Genomic DNA, 18,711 nt, shown 5'->3' on the forward strand with positions numbered 1-18,711 from the left:
GAATTATCAACAAAAAAATCTAATAATTGCATTTTTAACAAAAGAATCATAAAATTCCTAACAGAAAAAATGAATTTTTAAACGAGAAAGAGGAATTTTCGATTAAAAAAAAATAAATTTCTACTAAAACGACGAATTTTCAACAAAATACATAAAATTTTAACAAACAAAAAGATAACCTTTCAAAAAAAAAGTTCCATTGTAAGTCATCAAAATTAATGTTCAACAACAAAAGAAACGAATTTTTGAAAAAAAAAACAGTTCAATTTTCGACCAAAAAGAATAATTTTTTTAACAAAATAGTCGAACTTTCCAACAAGGAAGTAGAACATTTTTGGAAACAGTTAACTTTTACTCCCAAAAAGATGAATTTTCAAACAAATTAAATTTATAGTCAATAAAGATGAATTTTCTACAAAATAATTAAATTTTCAACAACAAAAAAATGGTTGAATTTCTAACCTACAAAGATGAATCTTTAATAAAAAATGTAATAATTAAAATTTTAACAAAAATGAATAAAATTCCTACCAACATAAATGAATTTTTAAACGAGAAAGAGAAATTTTTCTGCCAAGAAGATTAAATTTCTACCAAGAAGACGAATTTTCGACAAAATAGATGAGTTTTCAAGAATTTTCAAACAAAGAAGTAAAACATTTTTGGGAACAGTTATCTTTTACACCCAAAAAGTTGAATTTTCAACAAAATTTAATTTATGGTCAAGAAATATGAATTTTCAACAAAATAATTATATTTCAACAACAAAAAACTGGTTAAATTTTTAACCGAGAAAGAGACATTTTCTACCAAAAAGACGAATTTTCAACAAAATACATGAGTTTTCAAAAAAAGAATTAAATTTTCAACCAAAGAGTTTAATTTTAAACAAAATTAATGCATTTACAATAAAGAAAAACGAATTTTGAATAAAGGTCTTTCAGTCAAGAAAGATAAAACAGTTTGTCAAATTTGTCGAACTTTCAAGCCGAAAGAAAATAATTTTCTGTAAAACGGTCGGATTTGCAGCCCGAAAATATAAATTTTTAAGAAAATAGTAATTTGTCAACCCAACAACATGAATTTATTTTAACCAAAAAAATAGTCTTAATTTTTAATGAAAAATAGTTGAATTCAAACAAAAAACGAAATTTTATAGAAATAGTTACATTTTGAACCCAAAAATAGGAACTTTGTACCAAAATAAATGAAATCTCAAACCAAAAACATTTCCTGTTACAAAAACTAATTTCTAACAAAGAGAAAACGAATTTTTTAGCCAAATAATGAAATGTTCAACCAAACAAATTAATTATTTAACAAAACTCATGAATTTTCGTTGAAAAGTTCTTTAAAATCCCAAGAAAATGTTGTAAATTCCTTGAAACTATTTAAAGCTCTTGAAAATTTCTTGCATTTATGAAAATGCCATAAAATGCTTAAAAAATCCTTGAAATTATTTTAAACTTTTGAAAGTGCCTTGGAATCTTTTAAAATACCCTAAAATATTTCGAACACTGTACTTTCTTAAAACATTTTAAAGATTTTTTAAATTCTTTAAATTTTTTTTATTCCATAAAATCTTTGAAATCTTTTGGAATCCCTTCAAATTATTGAAATCTTTTTAAAAAGTTTTGACATATATATTTTTTAATGCGCTGAATAAAATGTATTAAATTTAATTTGGAAAAATTTGTAAATGCTTAACAAATATTTGAAATATTTTTAATCTGTTAAAAATGCGTTGGAATCTTTTAAATTATCTTTAAATATTTAAAATCCTTTGACATTTTTTAAAGCGGTATTAAAATTCTTACGAATTTTAAAAAATACCATAAAATCTTTTAAATCTTTTGGAATCTCTTCAAATTATTCAAATCCAATAAAATAATCGAGAATATTTAAAATACCCTAAAATATTTTCAATCATTTTTAATAGATTTCAATAATTTAAAGGAATTCGAAAACACTTTAAAGATTTTTTGAAATTAAAAAAAAGTCTAATGAATTTAAAATTTTTTTAAAAGATTAGAAATATTTTAAAAAGATTACAAAAATTTCAAGAATTTTTGAAGATATTTTTAATTAATTTCAGAAATGTAATTGAATTTCCACGGATTTGAAATATTTTAGGGTATTTTAAAAGATACTCAATAATTTTTCCTATATTTCCATAATTAGAAATGATTCCAAAAGATATTAAAGATTGTGTGGTATTTTTAAAAAACCAAGGAATTTCAAAGTTTTCAAAGCATTTTCAACAGATTAAAAAATTTCAATGATTTTTTTAATATTTTAAATCTTGCGTCATATTTTTAAAAATTTCGAGAACTTTTCAGTAGCTTTACAAATTTTTAAGAGATTTCAAAATATTATAAAAGTCTTGAGAATTTTCGGAGAATTAAAAAATGTATGTATCTCAAGATATTTTAAAATTAATTTCAGTAATTTCATAGAATATTTCAGGGTATTTAAAATATTCTCGATTATTTTCATTGGATTTGAATAATTTGAAGAGATTCCACAGGATTTTTAAAATTTTATGGTATTTCAAAAATTTTCGAAAAATTTTTATAGGGCTTTAAAAAATGTGAAAAGATTTCAAAGGATTTGAAATATTTTAAGATTTTCAAAAAGAGTCCAAAAGATTTTAAAGATTTTTTTGGAATTAAAAAAAAAACCTAATGAATTTTAATAATCTTTAAAATGTTTTGAGAGATTATAAAGGATTAGAAATATTTTAGGGTATTGGATATTTTAATAGATTCACATTCATATTTTTGGCTTAAAAATTCAACTGTTTTGTAGAAAATTGTTCTTTTTGGCATAAAAAAAAAACAAATATTTTCAATAAAATTTTGTTTCTTTATTGACTGAAAAATCTTTCCTGTTAGAAAATTCAACTCTTTTTATTCAAATTGCACTATTTCGTTAAAAATTCATCAGTTTAGATAAATAATTAATTTGTTTGGTTGAAAATTTAATTATTTTGTTAAAAATTCATCATTTCTCGTTGAAAATTAATGTCTTGTAACAGAAAATGTAACTATTCCGTTTTTGGATTGAGATTTCATTTATTTTGGTACAAAGTTCTTATTTTTGGGTTGAAAATTCAACTATTTCGATGAAAAATTGCTATTTTTTTTTTTTTAATTTATGTTTTCGGTCTGAAAATTCGACAGTTTTGCAGAAATCTATTCTTTTGGATTGAAAGTTCCACAAATTTGACGAACTGTTTTTTCTTTCATGACTGAAAAACCTTTATTCAAAATTCGTCTTTTTGATTCTAAATGCATCAATTTTGTTTAAAATTCATCTCTTTGGTTGAAAACTTAATTCTTTTTTTGAAAACTCATGTATTTTGTTGAAAATTCGTCTTTTTGGTAGAAAATTTCTGTTTCTCGGTTAAAAATTTAACCAATTTTTTGTTGTTGAAAGTTTAATTATTTTGTTGAAAATTCATATTTATTGACTATAAATTAAATTTGGTTGAAAATTTATCTTTTTGGGTGTAAAAGTTAACTTTACAAATACGTTCTACTTCTTTGTTTAAGAATTCGACTATTTTGTTGAAAAATTCCACTATTTTGTTTAAAAATATTTAAATATATTTAAATATATTTAAATATTTTGTTCAAAATTCGTTTTTTTTTGTTCTTGAAAATTAATTTTCTTGACACAATGTAACTTTTTTTTTTTAAAGGTTATCTTTTTTTTTTGTTACAAATTTATTAAATTGTAGCAATTTCGTCTTTTTAGTAGAGATTTAATCTTTTTGGTAGAAAATTCCTCTTTTTCGTGTAAAAATTTAATTATTTTGTTGAAAATTCATCTTTCTTGACTGAAAATTAAATTTTGGTTGAAAATTATTTCTTTTTTGTTGTTGTTGTGTAAACGTTAACTGTATTCGAAAACATTGGACTATTTTGTTAAAAAATCATCCTTTTTGTTCCAAACTTTAACTGTTTTGTTGAAAAGTTCGCTTTTTTTATTGAAAAGTAATTTTTTGACTTAAAATTGAACTTTTTTTTTCTTTTTTTGTTGAAATTTTATCCTTTTTTTTCGAAAATTCATGTCTTTTGTTGAAAAATCGGTATTTTCGAAAAAAAATTAAACTTTCTCGTTTAAAAATTCATTTCTTTTGGTAGGAATTTCATGTTTTTTTATTAAAAATGCATTTATTACATTTTTGGTTAAAAATTCATCTTTGTAGATTAAAAATTCAACAACTTTTTTGTTGAAAATTTCATTATTTTATTGAAAATTCATTTTTCATGACTGAACATAGTTCAATTTTTAATCTGAAAAGATAATTTTCAATAAAACAGTTGATTTCTCGAGCGAAAAAGTCGAATTTTTTCGAAGACAGATAAATTTCCTAATAAAAAAATTAATTTTAAACCTTCTTGAAAATTCGCTCTATCCGTTTTAAAAATCAACTCTTCTTTTTTCTTGGATTTCAACTAGTTAAGAATTCGTTTTATTTGCTGAAAGTTATACTTTATTTAATTAAGAAATTTAAATATTTTATTTTCATTTAAAATTTATCATTTTAGTTGAAAATTTAACTCTTTAGTTAGATTTTCAAATAAAAAGGATAAGTTTTCCACTAAAAAATGAACTTCTGAATTTTAAATAAAAGAAATTAATTTTCAACAAACTAAAAAACAATTTTTATGAGTACAGCTTAACTAAGAAGAATTATTTTTTAATAAAAAAACTAAGTTTTCAATCAAAAAGATACATTATCCACAAACTAGATAAATTATTAACAAAAAAAGACTATTTTTAATCAAGTGAATGAATTTTTTCTCAGAAAAGCTAAATTTGTAACAAAAAATATAAATTTGCAACAAAAATGTTAATTTCCAACCAAATTGTTGAATTTTCAAGCGAAAAAGAAGAATTTTCTACAAACAGTTGAATTTTTAAACATAAAAGAGAAGTTTTTAACTCAAGATGTAATCTTTAAATGTTTAGTTAATAAATTAATTTTTAAAAAACTAAAAAAAATTGTCAGCGACTTGAATTTAACAGAAAAAGATGAATTTTTAACTAAATATATCAATCTTTAATTAAAACGATGAATCTTCAACAAAATGCATTAATTTTCCATTAAATTGTTTAATTTTTAACTCATAAAATGTAAATTTTTCAACTAGAAATAGAATAGTTCAATTTTCAAGCAAAGAGGTGAATCTTGAAAAAATTAATTTTTACAAATCTTTTAAATTCTGATGAATACAAAAAGTATAATTGTTTACCAAAAAGTTGAATTTTTAAACCAAAAATATTATTTTTCATCAAAAAAGGTTCTTTCTACTAAATAGTTACTTTTTAAAATAAATAGTTTGATTCTTAACGAAATACATAAACTTTCTACAAAATTAGCGATATTTTAACGTAAAATATGAATTTTTAACTAAAAGCTAGCAAATATAATTTTCAAAAAGAATAATTGAATTTTTAGCTCAAAAATATTAATTTTTAACCATAAATATAATGGTACAATTTTCAGTAAAACAATCAATATTTACCCAAAAAACGACTTAAAAAAAATAGTTACCTTTTTAACGAAGAAAGACTTTTTAATAAAAAAAAAAATTGAACCAAAATGTTGAATTTTGAAGCAGGAAGGTACATTTTCTATCAAAAATTGAGCCAAAAATAAAATGACTACATTTCTAGTTTAAAAAATTAATTAGCAATTAAAATAAACAAATTTTCAAGAATATAGTTAAATTTTTAAGAAAATAAAGGAATATTATTATTGAATATTTAAAAAAAAAAGTAAATAATAATTTCTCAATGAAAAATTAAAAACTTGATGTTTCAATTAGAAAGAATTTAATCTTAAATCAACGACAGCTTAGTTATTTTAAAAATAAGAATTTTTGTCCAAAGAGCTGAACTGCCTCAAAAAAAAGAATCTTTAATTCAATAAAATAGATTCGTTCTTAATCGAATTATTATATTTTTTAAACCAAATATATGAATTTTCAACAAATCAGTTAAACTACCGACCAAAAAAAAAAAATCAATTTTTAACAAAATAGTCGGAATTTTCAAAGAAAAAAGTACGGTAATTTTTTTTTCCAGTGGTTTTTGGAAAAACCGTGCGTTTGCATTTACATGGGTTGTGTCGGAAAGGACAAATATTCTAAAATTTTGGAAGACCGTGCCCGAGAAAATGGGCTGAACGTCCGGTACCAGTACACCGAAAAGGAACAAACTGGAACCTGTGCCGTTTTAATTACCGGAAAGGAGCGTTCATTGTGTGCAAATTTAGCCGCTGCTAATCATTTTTCACCCTCGCATATTGAGGATCCGGAGAATAAAAAACTCATCGAAAACGCTCAATTTTTCTACGTCTCCGTAAGTATCGATTATGATTTCAAAGTCCGATGGAAAATCACGCAATTTATAGAACAGGGTTCACAGTTTTTTTTTTTTTTTTTTTTTTTCCTATTTTTCGAATCGCTCCCCCCCCCCCTCTCCCCCTTTTCTTTTTAGTTTCGCTTTCTTCCCGATTTTCGAAAAAATTCCCCTTTTTTTTTTCTCTTCAAATATACGTAATTTGAAAAAATAAAATTCCTTGTTTTAAATTTTCAGGGTTTAGAAAATAAAGTTGAAATCACTCGAATAATAATTTTTCATTTTGAAAAATTAAGAGATTTCAAAGTTCTGTAAAAGTTTAAACAATAATTTTACAAAATATTGGATTTTTTTAAGATTTTAAAATATAATTTTGAAGGTTTTTAAAGATTTCGTGAGGTTTGAGAAAAGTAAAAAAATGTTTTTAAGATTCTCGGGACAATTTTTAATAACTTTTTATTCTGCAAATTTAATTTTAAGATAAATGAATCTGGAATATTTTAAGGCAATTTTTTTTTAATTTTCATGATTTAAACATATTGTTGAAATTTTTTTAATAATTTAAAAAGATATTTAAAAGTTTTGAAAAATGTTCAAAGATAATTTAAAATTTGTTCAACTGTAGATTTTTTAAGATTCGAAAATAAAATTTGGAAATTTTTTACGGACTTGGAAAGGCTTTAAAGATAAGAGAAAAATTTTCTTCAGATTTCTGGAAAAATGTAGAATAATTTTTCATTTCGAAATAGTAAGAGATTTCAAAGTTCTGTAAAAATTTAAATAATAATTTTTTATTTGAAAAAAAGATAAATAAAATAAATCAAAATGTGGATTTCTCAAGATTTTAAAATAAAATTTTAAAGCTTTTTAACAATTTCGTGAGGTTTGAAGAAAATAAAAAACTGTTTTTAAGATTCTCGGGAAAATTTTAATAACTTTTTATTCTTCAAATTCAATTTTAAGATAAATGAATTTGGAATATTTAAAGGCATTTTTAAATTTTTTTATGAATTAAAAATATTGTTGGAAAACTTTAAATAAATCTAAAAAATATTTTAAAGTTTTTTGAAGAATTTTCAAAAATAATTTTAAAGTTTAAACAAAGTTAGAACAAGTTGTAGATTTGTGAAGATTTTTAAATTAATTTTTAAGATTTTCAAGAATTTTGTTAATTTTACAGGATTTTAAACAAATGTAGGAAAAATTCGAAACTAAATTTTGAAGCTTTTTAAGATTTTGTAAGGTTTTTAAAGAAAATAAAAAAAAAAGGTTTTAAGATTCCTGGGAAAATTTTGGATGACTTTTTATTTTGAAAAATCAATTTAAGACAAGTGAGTCTGGAATATATATTTTTTTGCTTCATTTTTCATGATTTAAAGAATATTGTTGGAACATTTTTCATAATTTAAAAATATATGTAAATGTTTTGAAAATTTTTCAGGAATTTAAAAAAAAACAATTTCACGATTTAAACAAAATTAGAGGAAATATTCTAATAATCTTTTTAAATGTTTAAAAGTTTTAAAAATTTTTAAATGTTTCAAGATAACAAAAAAGTTTTCCTAAGATTCCTGAGAAAATATTTTGTAACTGCTTTTTTAATTTGTAAAATTAATTTTAAGATAATATATATATTTTTAATTTACAAAAATTGTCAAAATAATAATAATTTAATAATTAATCTTGAAAATAAAATTTTGCAGCTTTGAAGGAAATGAAAAAATTTTCTTAAGATTCCTGCGAAAATTTAAAACGATTTTTTGTTTTAAAAAATTAATTTAAAAAAAATATATTCAAAAAGATTAAATAAGATTTAAAAAATTGAATTTTCAGCTGAAGAAGATAAATGTTAAACCAAACATGGAATAGTTCGATTTTTAATTTAGAAAAATTATTTTCAATAACAAAAAAAACGAATTTTCAACAAATAATTAAATTTTTAATCAAAAAAATTAAAATTTTTAACCGAAATGATGAATTTTTCACCCCAAAAAATACAAATTTTCAATAAAACAGATAAATTTTCAAGCAAGAAGATTAAATTTATATAAAAAATATCAAAATATAACGAAAAAGTTAAGAGTTAAACTTTTCGTTTAAAAAAATTAATTTTCAATAAAAAAAAAAATAATTTTGTATTGAAGACATGAATTTCAAACCAAAAAGATGAATTTTCGCCAAAGTAAAAGTAAAATTTTGATCTGAATAGATGCATTTTTCACCAAATAATTTAATTTTCAATAAACCCGATGAATTTTGAACCAAGAAGATTAAATTTCTATGAAAAATTATCAATATTCAACAAAAAAAGGAAAAGTGGATTTTTCAGTTAAGAAAATTAATTTCCAATAAAAAAAATTTACTTTTAATCAAAGAGATGAATTTTCCACCAAAAAAAAGACAAATTTCTAATAATAAAATTGAATACCTATCAAGAAATATAAATTTTCGAAAAAAAACTGAATACTTAAATTTTTAGTTAAAATTTAATTTTCAACCAAAAAGATTAATTTTTAACAAAATATATAAATTTTTAGCCAGATTTTGAATTTTCAAAAAAATTTACGACCCAATAGGCAAATCTTACGAAAATGAAGTTTCTATCGAAAAAGACTATTTCAAAAAAAAGGAAATTTCAGCTGAAGAAATGTTTAATCAAACATGAAATAGTTAAATTAAAACATTTTAAAGTCATTTTCAACAATAAAAAAACGCAATTTTAACTAAAATAAATTATCGAAAAAAAGAACACTTTCTAAATTTTTAGTTAAAAAAATTAATTTTCAACCAAATTTTGATATTTGAAAAGATTTTCAACCTAATAGTTAAATCTTCAAAAAAATAAAGTATCGCCCAACAAAAAATTCGAAAAAATAGTAATTTTCAACAAAGAAAAAAAAAACGAATTCTTAACAAAATAATTAAATTTTTAATCAAAGAAATTAAATTTAACTACATTAATGAATCTTCAGCTTAAAAAATAATCATTTTTAACTCAGAAAATGAACAAAATAGATGAATTTTCAGTTAAAAAGATTAATTTTTAACAAAATACATGCATTTTCAAATTCATATTTAAATCATCAAAAAAATGAAGTTTCAATTTAAAAATAATTTTCAACAACAAAACTAATTTTCAACAAAATTGTTAAATGTTGAAGCAAAGAAATAAAATTTTAACTAAAATAATGAATCTTCAACAACACAAATTTATTTTCAACTCAAAATATTAAATGTCTCAAAAATATACTTTTTCGAAAAAAATAGAATACTTAAATTTTTAGTTTAAAAAAATTAATTCTCAACCAAAAAGATTAATTTTTAACAAAATACATGAATTTTCAACTTAACAGTTCAATCTTTTTTTTAATTCTACCGAAAAAGCGACAGATTTTCAACAAAATTGTTAATTTTTCAACCAAATAGCTGAATTTTCAACTGAAGAATAAGATAATTGTTAAACCAAACATGGAATACGTGAATTTTCAGTTTGAAATATTATTTTCAGCAACAAATTTTTAACAATATAGTTACATTTTGAACAAAAAAAAAAGGTTTTCAACAAAAATGATGAATCATCAACCAAAAAAATGAGTTTTTAACAAAGTAATTTCACTTTCAACTAAGTAAATAGTTCAACTTTAAAGCAGAACATTTTTTTTTATCCGGAATTTTCTTGAAAATGTATCTTTTATCTTTTTAAATGTTAAAAAATATTTAGAATATTATTTTATTTAATATTATTAATATTAAGAAATGTGAAATGTGACTGAAAGTTTAGAAAATATTTTCAACTTAAAAATCACTTCATAATAATATATTCTTAATTAAAGGATTTTATTAAATTTAAAAAATGGTTTCAGTCTAAGATATTCAATTTTTAACCCATTAAATTTTTAATTTTTAATTAAAAAAGAGATTAATTATTGAATATTTAACAAATATTTGAATTTGAAAAATTTTAATTGTTGTATTTGAAAAATGATTGATTTGTGAGTGAAATTTTTTAATTTTGTTGTATAATTTATAAATAAACATTTGTAAAAAAATTTTGAGTAATTTTAAGAGATATTTAGAAGTTTGAAAAAGATTAAAAATTATCATGAAAATTTTAGAAAGTTTTCTTAAAATCTTTGAAAAACTTTTCAAATATTTTTAATTTTCTTAGATGTCTTAAGAAAATGTTTTTATTCTTTTGAAGCCTTTCACAATTGTTGAAAAGAATCTAATTTTTTTGTTTAAAATCTGCGAAAATCTACATTTTGTTTTATTAGAGGCTATCATTTCAAGTTTTACATTAAGTTTGAATCTTTTCAAAACTTCTACATATCTCTTAAAATTACTCAAATTTCGCCTACAAGCAATAAATGTTCACTTATTATTTATGCATTCAAATTGTAAAGAAATTTTCTAAACTTTGCAGGATTTTCTGAAAATTGTAGAAAAAATTCAATTCATTTTGACAGATATTTAGAAGTTCTGACAACATTTCCATAATTTTCAATATTTGATGTTTCTAGCTTAAAATTCTTTAAAATTATATAATTTTGACAATTTTAAAGTTCATTGATTGATTTTTTAATTCAGAGCATTGAAAATGATACGTGGATTGATTTATTTTTTTTATATCGAAAAATATTAATACCTTTAATTTTATACGCATAAATTATTGAGCACTTGAATAGAAATTTTTTAAATTAAAAACTTTTAAATTTCAATTTTCAAAGTTCAAAATTTAACAGTTCCACTTTGAGTGCTTTCATTTGCAGCTCAGTTTTGATTACCTCTAGTGAAACATTTTTTAGATTTAGTGTTCCATTTTATAAAATTTCATTGACCATGAAAAATGTTTGCGAACCGGGGGGAAAAAAAAAGAGCAGGAATTTATTTCGTCGATTAAAACGGCCATCCTGGTTAGCGCTGTGATCCCTGACCGAATAAATTGGTGAATTAAAGTACCAATTTTCCAAGGAAAATGAAACTTTTCCTTTGGCAATCGCTCTCGAATGTTCCTCAATGTTAGAATTCTCAATTCTATACTCTAGGGATTTTTCTTGACAGTCAGTCCGGAAACAATACAAGCGGTGGCCAAACACGCTTTCGAGGAGAACAAAGTCTTCATGATGAACTTGAGCGCTAACTTTTTGTGTGAACTTTTCAAGAAACCGATGAGGGCTGCTTTGCCCTATGTTGATATTCTTTTTGGAAATGAGAGCGAGGCGGAAACGTTCTCAAAGGAAAACGACTTGGGGACGATGGACCGGAAGGAAATTGCCCTTAAAATCGCGAATATGGAGAAAATCAATACGAAGAGGAAGAGAATTGTGATTATTACTCAGGGCTGTGATTCCGTGATTTTAGCCAAGGATAATGTTATCACGGAATTCCCGGTGACGAAACTTCCTGAAGAGAAACTCGTCGACACCAATGGCGCTGGAGATGCTTTCGTTGGAGGTACTTGATTTTCATTTTTCGAATTGGAACTATATTTTTTACCTTTTATTTATATATATCCAAATATATAAATATATATATGGAAATATATATGGAAATATATCCAATTATTTGATAGAATAATATTTTTTCTATCATAAAAAAAAAGGATTTTTAACAAAATGATTGAATTTTCAGCATAACAGGATGAATTTTTCAAGAAAAAAGTGTAATGGATGATATTTGAATGAAAAAAAAAATTAGATTTCATGAATAAAATACATTTTTAAATCAGAAGGACGAATTTTTAACAAGAAAAGATTTTTCAGTTATGAAAGAAAAAAAATGTTCACTTAAATTGTTGAACCTTCAAGCCAAAAGACGTGTTTTCTCTACAAAAATTGAATTTTGTGCAAAAAAAAATTAGTTTTCAACAGAATAGATAAATTTTTAAACCAAACAGTTTAATTCTCCAACGAAAATGATTAATTTTCAATCAAACAGTTGCATTTTTATCCAAAAAAAATATAATTTCTGCTGTAGTAGATGAATTTTTAAATTAAAAAGACAAATTAAAAAAAATTGTTGAATACTTATCCAAAAAAAAAGACTTATTTAACTTCTCAAAACGAAAATATGAATTTTAATCAAAAAGTAAATTTTCTATGAAAATAGTTTTGAGTTTTAACCCAAAAAGACGAATTTTCAATAAAACAGTTGGTTTTTTTAACCAAAAAGGATGACTTTTTAGCGAAATTATTGAATGTTCAATCAAACGGTTGAATATAAAAGACAAATTCTCAACAAAATACATGAATTTTGCACGAGAAAGACCAGTTTTAAACCAAAAATAGAATAATTAAATTTTTAAATCAAAAGAATAATTTTTAACGATTTTAACGGATATTTGCATTTTTCACTAAAAAATACCAATTTAAACCAAAAATACAATAGTTCAATTTTCAATTGGAAAAAATAATTTTTAAGAAAACAGTACAATTTTCAACCAAAGAAATAGATTTTAAAACAAAAAAACGATTTTTCAGCAAAATATACGAATTTTAAACAAAAAGGTTGAATTTTAAAATAAAAAAAAGATACACTTTCAACCAAATATTTGAATTGTGAACTGAAAAATATCATTTTCCAACAGAAAATGGAGTAGTTAAATTTTCAGATAAAAATTTATTTTCACCAAAGTGACGAATTTTTGACTAAAATGATAATTATACAACTGAAACAGATTAATTTAAAAACAAAAGATCAATTTTTGGCTAAAGAGTTTAAATTTCAAATAAAAAAAAAATTATTTTTAGTTGAAATTATCAAAATTTAATTGAAATACTTAGATTCTGAATCAAAAAGATCAATTTTCAAAAATAATTAATTTTCTAAAAAGAAAAAGCGATTTTTCAACAAAATATACGAATTTTAAACAAAAAGGTTGAATTTTAAAATAAAAAAAGATACATTTTCAACCAAATATTTGAATTGTGAACGGAAAAATATCATTTTCCAACAGAAAATGGAGTAGTTAAATTTTCAGATAAAAATTTATTTTCACCAAAGTGACGAATTTTTGACTAAAATGATAATTATACAACTGAAACAGATTAATTTAAAAACAAAAGATCAATTTTTGACTAAAGAGTTTAAATCTCAAATAAAAAAATTTTATTTTGAGCTAAAATTATGAATATATGAGTGAAATACTTAAAATTTCAACGAAAAAGATTAATTTCCAAACAAGAAGATTAATTTTCTGCAAAAAGATCATGATTTTTCAACAAAATACATGAATTTTAAACAAAATAGTGGAATTTTCAACTAGAGAAGGAAAATTTTCAACCAATTAGTTGAATTTCAACGTAAAAGATCCATTTTCAAGTAAGCTGATGAATTTTCAACTAAATAATTGAATTTTGATTTGAAAAATATCATTTTCCAACAAAAAATGAAATAGTTACATATTTACTTAAAAAATTAATTTTCCACACAAAACAAGAACCAAACAAAGTTTAAACGAAAGTGATTAATTTTTAACTAAAATAATAAATATTCAACTGGAACAAATTAATTTTAAAACTAAAAGATCAATTTTTGACAAAAGTTTAACTTTCGAACAACAACAAAATTATTTCCAGGTAAAATTATAAACATTTATTTGGATTACTTAAATTTTCAATCAAAAAGATCAATTTTCAAACGAGAAGATTAATTTTCTGACAAAAAATTCTTTACAAAGTACACGAATTTTAAACAAAATATTTCAATTTTAAAATAAAAAAAGGTACATTTTCAACCAAATAGCTGATTTTTAAACTGAAAAATGTCAGTTTTCAACAACAAATGGAATGGTTAAATTTTTAGTTTGAAAAGTAATTTTCCACAAAAAAAAAACATTTTAAAGTAAAGTGATGAATTTTTAACTAAAATAATAAAATTTCAATTTCAGCGGATCAATGTTCAAACAAAAAGTTCAATTTTTGACAAGCGTTTAGCTTAAAAAAAAATTAATAATTTTCAGCTGAAATGATGAATATTTAATTGGAATACTTAAATTTTCAAACAAAAATATTAATTTTCAAACAAGAAAATTTATTTTCTACAAAAAAAAATGATTTTTCAACAAAATACATAAATTGTAAACAAAATGTTTGAATTTTAAACTAAAAAAGACAAATTTTTAACCAAATATTTTAATTTCAACTGAAACTATCCATTTTTAACCCAAAATGGTGAATTTTCAAATAAAAATATAAATCATTATCTGGAATAGTTGAATTTTAAACCAAAAAAGACATTTTTTCAATCAATTAGTTGAATTTCAACTTGAAAGATCCATTTTCAACCAAATAGCTGAATTTTAAAATGAAAAATGTCAGTTTTCAACAACAAATGGAATGGTTAAATTTTTAGTTTGAAAAGTAATTTTACACAAAAAAAAACAAAACATTTTAAAGTAAAGTGATGAATTTTTAACTAAAATAATAAAATTTCAATTTCAACGGATCAATTTTCAAACAAAAAGTTCAATTTTTGACAAGCGTTTAGCTTAAAAAAAAAATTAATAATTTTCAGCTGAAATTATGAATATTTAATTGGAATACTTAAATTTTCAAACAAAAATATTAATTTTGAAACAAGAAAATTTATTTTCTACAAAAAAAATGATTTTTCAACAAAATAAATAAATTGAAAACAAAATGTTTGAATTTCAACTAAAAAGATCCATGTAAAACCAAGCTGATAAATTTTCAACTAAAAAATATCAATGTTCAACTAAATATTTAAATTTTGATCTCAAAAATATAATTTTCTAACTAGTAGATTAATTTTCTAAAAAAAAAAACGATTTTTCAACAAAATACATGAATTTGCAACTAAAAAGATGAATTTCCAACCAAACAGTTAAATTTTAAACTTAAAAATATCAGTTTTTAACAACAAATGGAAGTTAAATTTACAGATCCAAAAATTAATTTTCCACAACAAAATTTAAAACCAAAATTATGAATTTTCAACTAAATAATAAATATTTAACTGAAGCAGATTAATTTAAAAAAAAGATCAATTTTCGACAAGATTTTAACTTTCAACCAAAACAAAATTAATTTTTAGCTACAACCATAAATATTTAATTGGAATACTTAAATTTTCAATCAAAAAATTAGTTTTCAAACAAGAATATTAATTTTCTACAACCAAAACAACAGTTTTCTATAAAATACATGAATTTTAATAAAAGTAGTTGAATTTTGAACTTAAAAATATCAGTTTTCAACCAAAACACAAAGAATTTGCAAACCAAAATAATGGGTTTTTAACTAAGTTAATAAATATTTAACTGGAATAGATGAATTAAAAAAAAATCAATTTTTGACAAGATTTTAACTTTTAACCAAAAAATATTAATTTTTAACCAAAACGATAAATATTTAATTGAAATACTTAAATTTTTTAACCAGTAGATTAATTTTCTACAAAAAAAAAAGGATTTTTCAACAAAAAATACGAATTTTAAACAAAATAGTTGAATTTTCAAATAAAAAAGGATACACTTTTTACCAAATAATTGAATTATAAACAGAAAAATATCATTTTCCAGCCAAAAATGGAATAGTTAAATTTTCAGTTAAAAATTTATTTTCCAGAAAAAGATAACCAAACAAATTTTAAAGTAAAGTGATGAATTTTTAACTAAAATAATAAATATTCAACTTAAGCAGATCAATTTTCAAACAAAAATATCAAGTTTTGACAAAAGCTTAACATAAAAAAAAATTTCAGTTAAAATTAAGAATATTTAATTGAAACACTTAAATTTCCAAACAAAAGGTTAATTTTCTACAAAAAAAAACAACGATTTTTCAACATAATACATAAATTGTAAAGAAAATGTTTAAATTTTAAACTAAAAAAGACAAATTTTCAACCAAATATTTTAATTTCAACTGAAAATATCTATTTTTCACCATATTGATGAATTTTCAAATAAAATTATAAATTATTAACTGCAATAGTTGAATTTTCAACTAGAACAGACCATTTTTCAACCAATTTGTTGAATTTCAACTTGAAAGATCCATTTTCAACCAAATAGCTGAATTTTAAACTGAAAAATGTCAGTTTTCAACAAAAAATGAAATAGTTAATTTTTTAGTTTAAAAAATAATTTTCCACAAAAGAAAACACAAAAAATTTTAAACTAAACTGATGAATTTTTTAAATAAAATAATAAAAATTCAATTGCAACAGATCAATTTTCAAACAATTAGTTCAATTTTTGACAAGCGTTTAACTTAAAAAAAAAAGTAATTTTCAGCTGAAATTATGAATATTTAATTGGAATACTTAAATTTTCAAACAAAAATATTAATTTTCAAACAAGACAATTTATTTTCTACGAAAAAAAAACGATTTTTCAACAAAATACATAAATTGTAAACAAAATGTTTGAATTTGTCATAAAAAAAAGATAAATTTTCAACTAAATAGTTGAATTTTTATCTCAAAAATATAATTTTCCAACAAAAAATGGAATAGGTAAATTTTCAATTAAAAAAAAAATTTCTCACAAAAAGAAACCATACAAATTTTAAACCAAAGTGATAAATTTTTAAATAAATAATAAATATTCAGCTAGAGCAAAATTAATTTTAAAACTAAAAGATCAATTTTTGACAAAAAAGCTTTACTTTCAACCAAAAAAATAATAATTCGCAGTCAAAATTATGAATATTTAATTGGAATACTTAAATTTTCAACCAAAAAAATGAATTTTCTACAAAAAAAAGAAGATATTTGAACAAAATACATGAATTTTAAACAAAATAGCGGAATTGACAACTGGAAAAGGCAATTTTTCAACCAAATAGTTGAATTTCAACTGAACTGAAAAATACCAGTTTCCAAAAAAAATGGAATAGTTAAATTTTCAATTAAAAAAAATTAATTTTCCACACAAAAAAAAACCAAACAAATTTTAAACCAAAGTGATGAATTTTTAACTATAAAAATAAATATTCACCTACAACATATCAATTTTCAACCACAAAAAATCCATTTTTGACAAGAGTTTAACTTAAAAAAAAAAAATAGTTTTGAACAAAAATTATGAATATTTAATTGGAATGCTTGAATTTTCAACCAAAAAGATTAATTTTAAAACAAGAGGATTAATTTTCTACAAAAAAAATTATTTTTTAACAAAATACATGAATTCTAAACAAAATTTTTTAATTTTCAGCTAAAAAAACAATTAATTTTCATCCAAGTAGTTCAATTTCAACTAAAAAGATCCATATTCCAAAAAAACGATGAATTTCCAAACAAAATGATGAATCATAAACTGAATAGCTGAATTTTAAACAAAAAAGATAAATTTTCATTCATGTAAATGCACTTTCAATGAAAAAAGATACATTCTCAACCGAAAATTGAATAGTTAAATTTTCAGTTAAGAAACGTAATATTCAACCAAAAAGATGAATTTTTAAATAAAATGATCGATTATTCGATTGGAACAATTACATTTATAGTTAAAATGATAAATCTTTAACTGAAATAGTTGAATATTAAACCAAAATGATGAATTTTCTACTAAAAAAGATTAATTTTCTACGAAAAAATAAAATATTTTCAACTAAAAAAGATACTTTTTCCACCAAAGTTACAGTTTTCAGTTTTTGATATAACGAAATATAAAAAAAGTTGCATTTTCAAATAAAATTAGATGAATTTGTAAATGAAATAGATCAATTTTCGCAAAACTAGTTGAATTTTCATTAAAAAAAGATTTTATTTGATTTTTTTAAATACAAAAATATGAATTTTAATCAAAAGGTAAATTTTGTACGAAAATAGTTGAAATTTTTACAAAAAAAAACAACGAATTTTCAACAAAATAGTTGAATTTTTATCCAAGAAAGATGAAATTTTTACCAAAATAGATTAATTTTTAAATGAATAGGACCAATTAAAAAAATATAGTTGAATTATCGTCTAAAGAAGAATCACTTCACTTTTCGACACTAAAATATGAATTTAAATCAAAGAGTAGATTTTGAACTAAAACATGGATTTTTGAACCTAAAAAGACGAATTTTCCACCAAAAAGAATGATTTTTTAATCAAAATTGTTGAATTTTCAACCAAAGAGTTGCATTTTTGTAAAAGAAAGATGCAATTTCTAATAAAATAGATGATTTTTTAAATAAAAAAGACCAATTGTCGCAAAACCAGTTGAATTTTCATTAAAAAAAGATTTCATTTGATTTTTTATAAAAAAATTTTTTTTTAAAAATTGTTGAATTTCCAACCAAAGAGTTGCATTTTTGTAAAAGAAAGATGCAATTTCTAATAAAATAGATGATTTTTTAAATAAAAAAGACCAATTTTCGC

At 21.3% G+C, this 18,711-nt stretch overlaps 1 protein-coding gene across 3 annotated transcripts in view; it reads left to right on the top strand.

Annotated features, from left to right (window-relative positions):
• The window catches only part of LOC117168143 (adenosine kinase 2-like), a 72,968-nt gene that overhangs the window by 50,367 nt on the left and 3,890 nt on the right, over positions 1-18,711 (top strand). For all 3 annotated transcript variants that reach the window (XM_033353580.1, XM_033353572.1, XM_033353567.1), the window contains 2 exons: positions 6,100-6,375; positions 11,421-11,829. In XM_033353580.1, coding sequence (XP_033209471.1) covers positions 6,100-6,375; positions 11,421-11,829 — 685 coding nt within the window. The remainder of the gene's footprint in view (positions 1-6,099; positions 6,376-11,420; positions 11,830-18,711) is intronic.

The sequence above is a fragment of the Belonocnema kinseyi genome, chromosome 1, assembly GCF_010883055.1.
Source record: "Belonocnema kinseyi isolate 2016_QV_RU_SX_M_011 chromosome 1, B_treatae_v1, whole genome shotgun sequence".
In the NCBI taxonomy this organism is placed as follows: Eukaryota; Metazoa; Arthropoda; class Insecta; order Hymenoptera; family Cynipidae; genus Belonocnema; species Belonocnema kinseyi.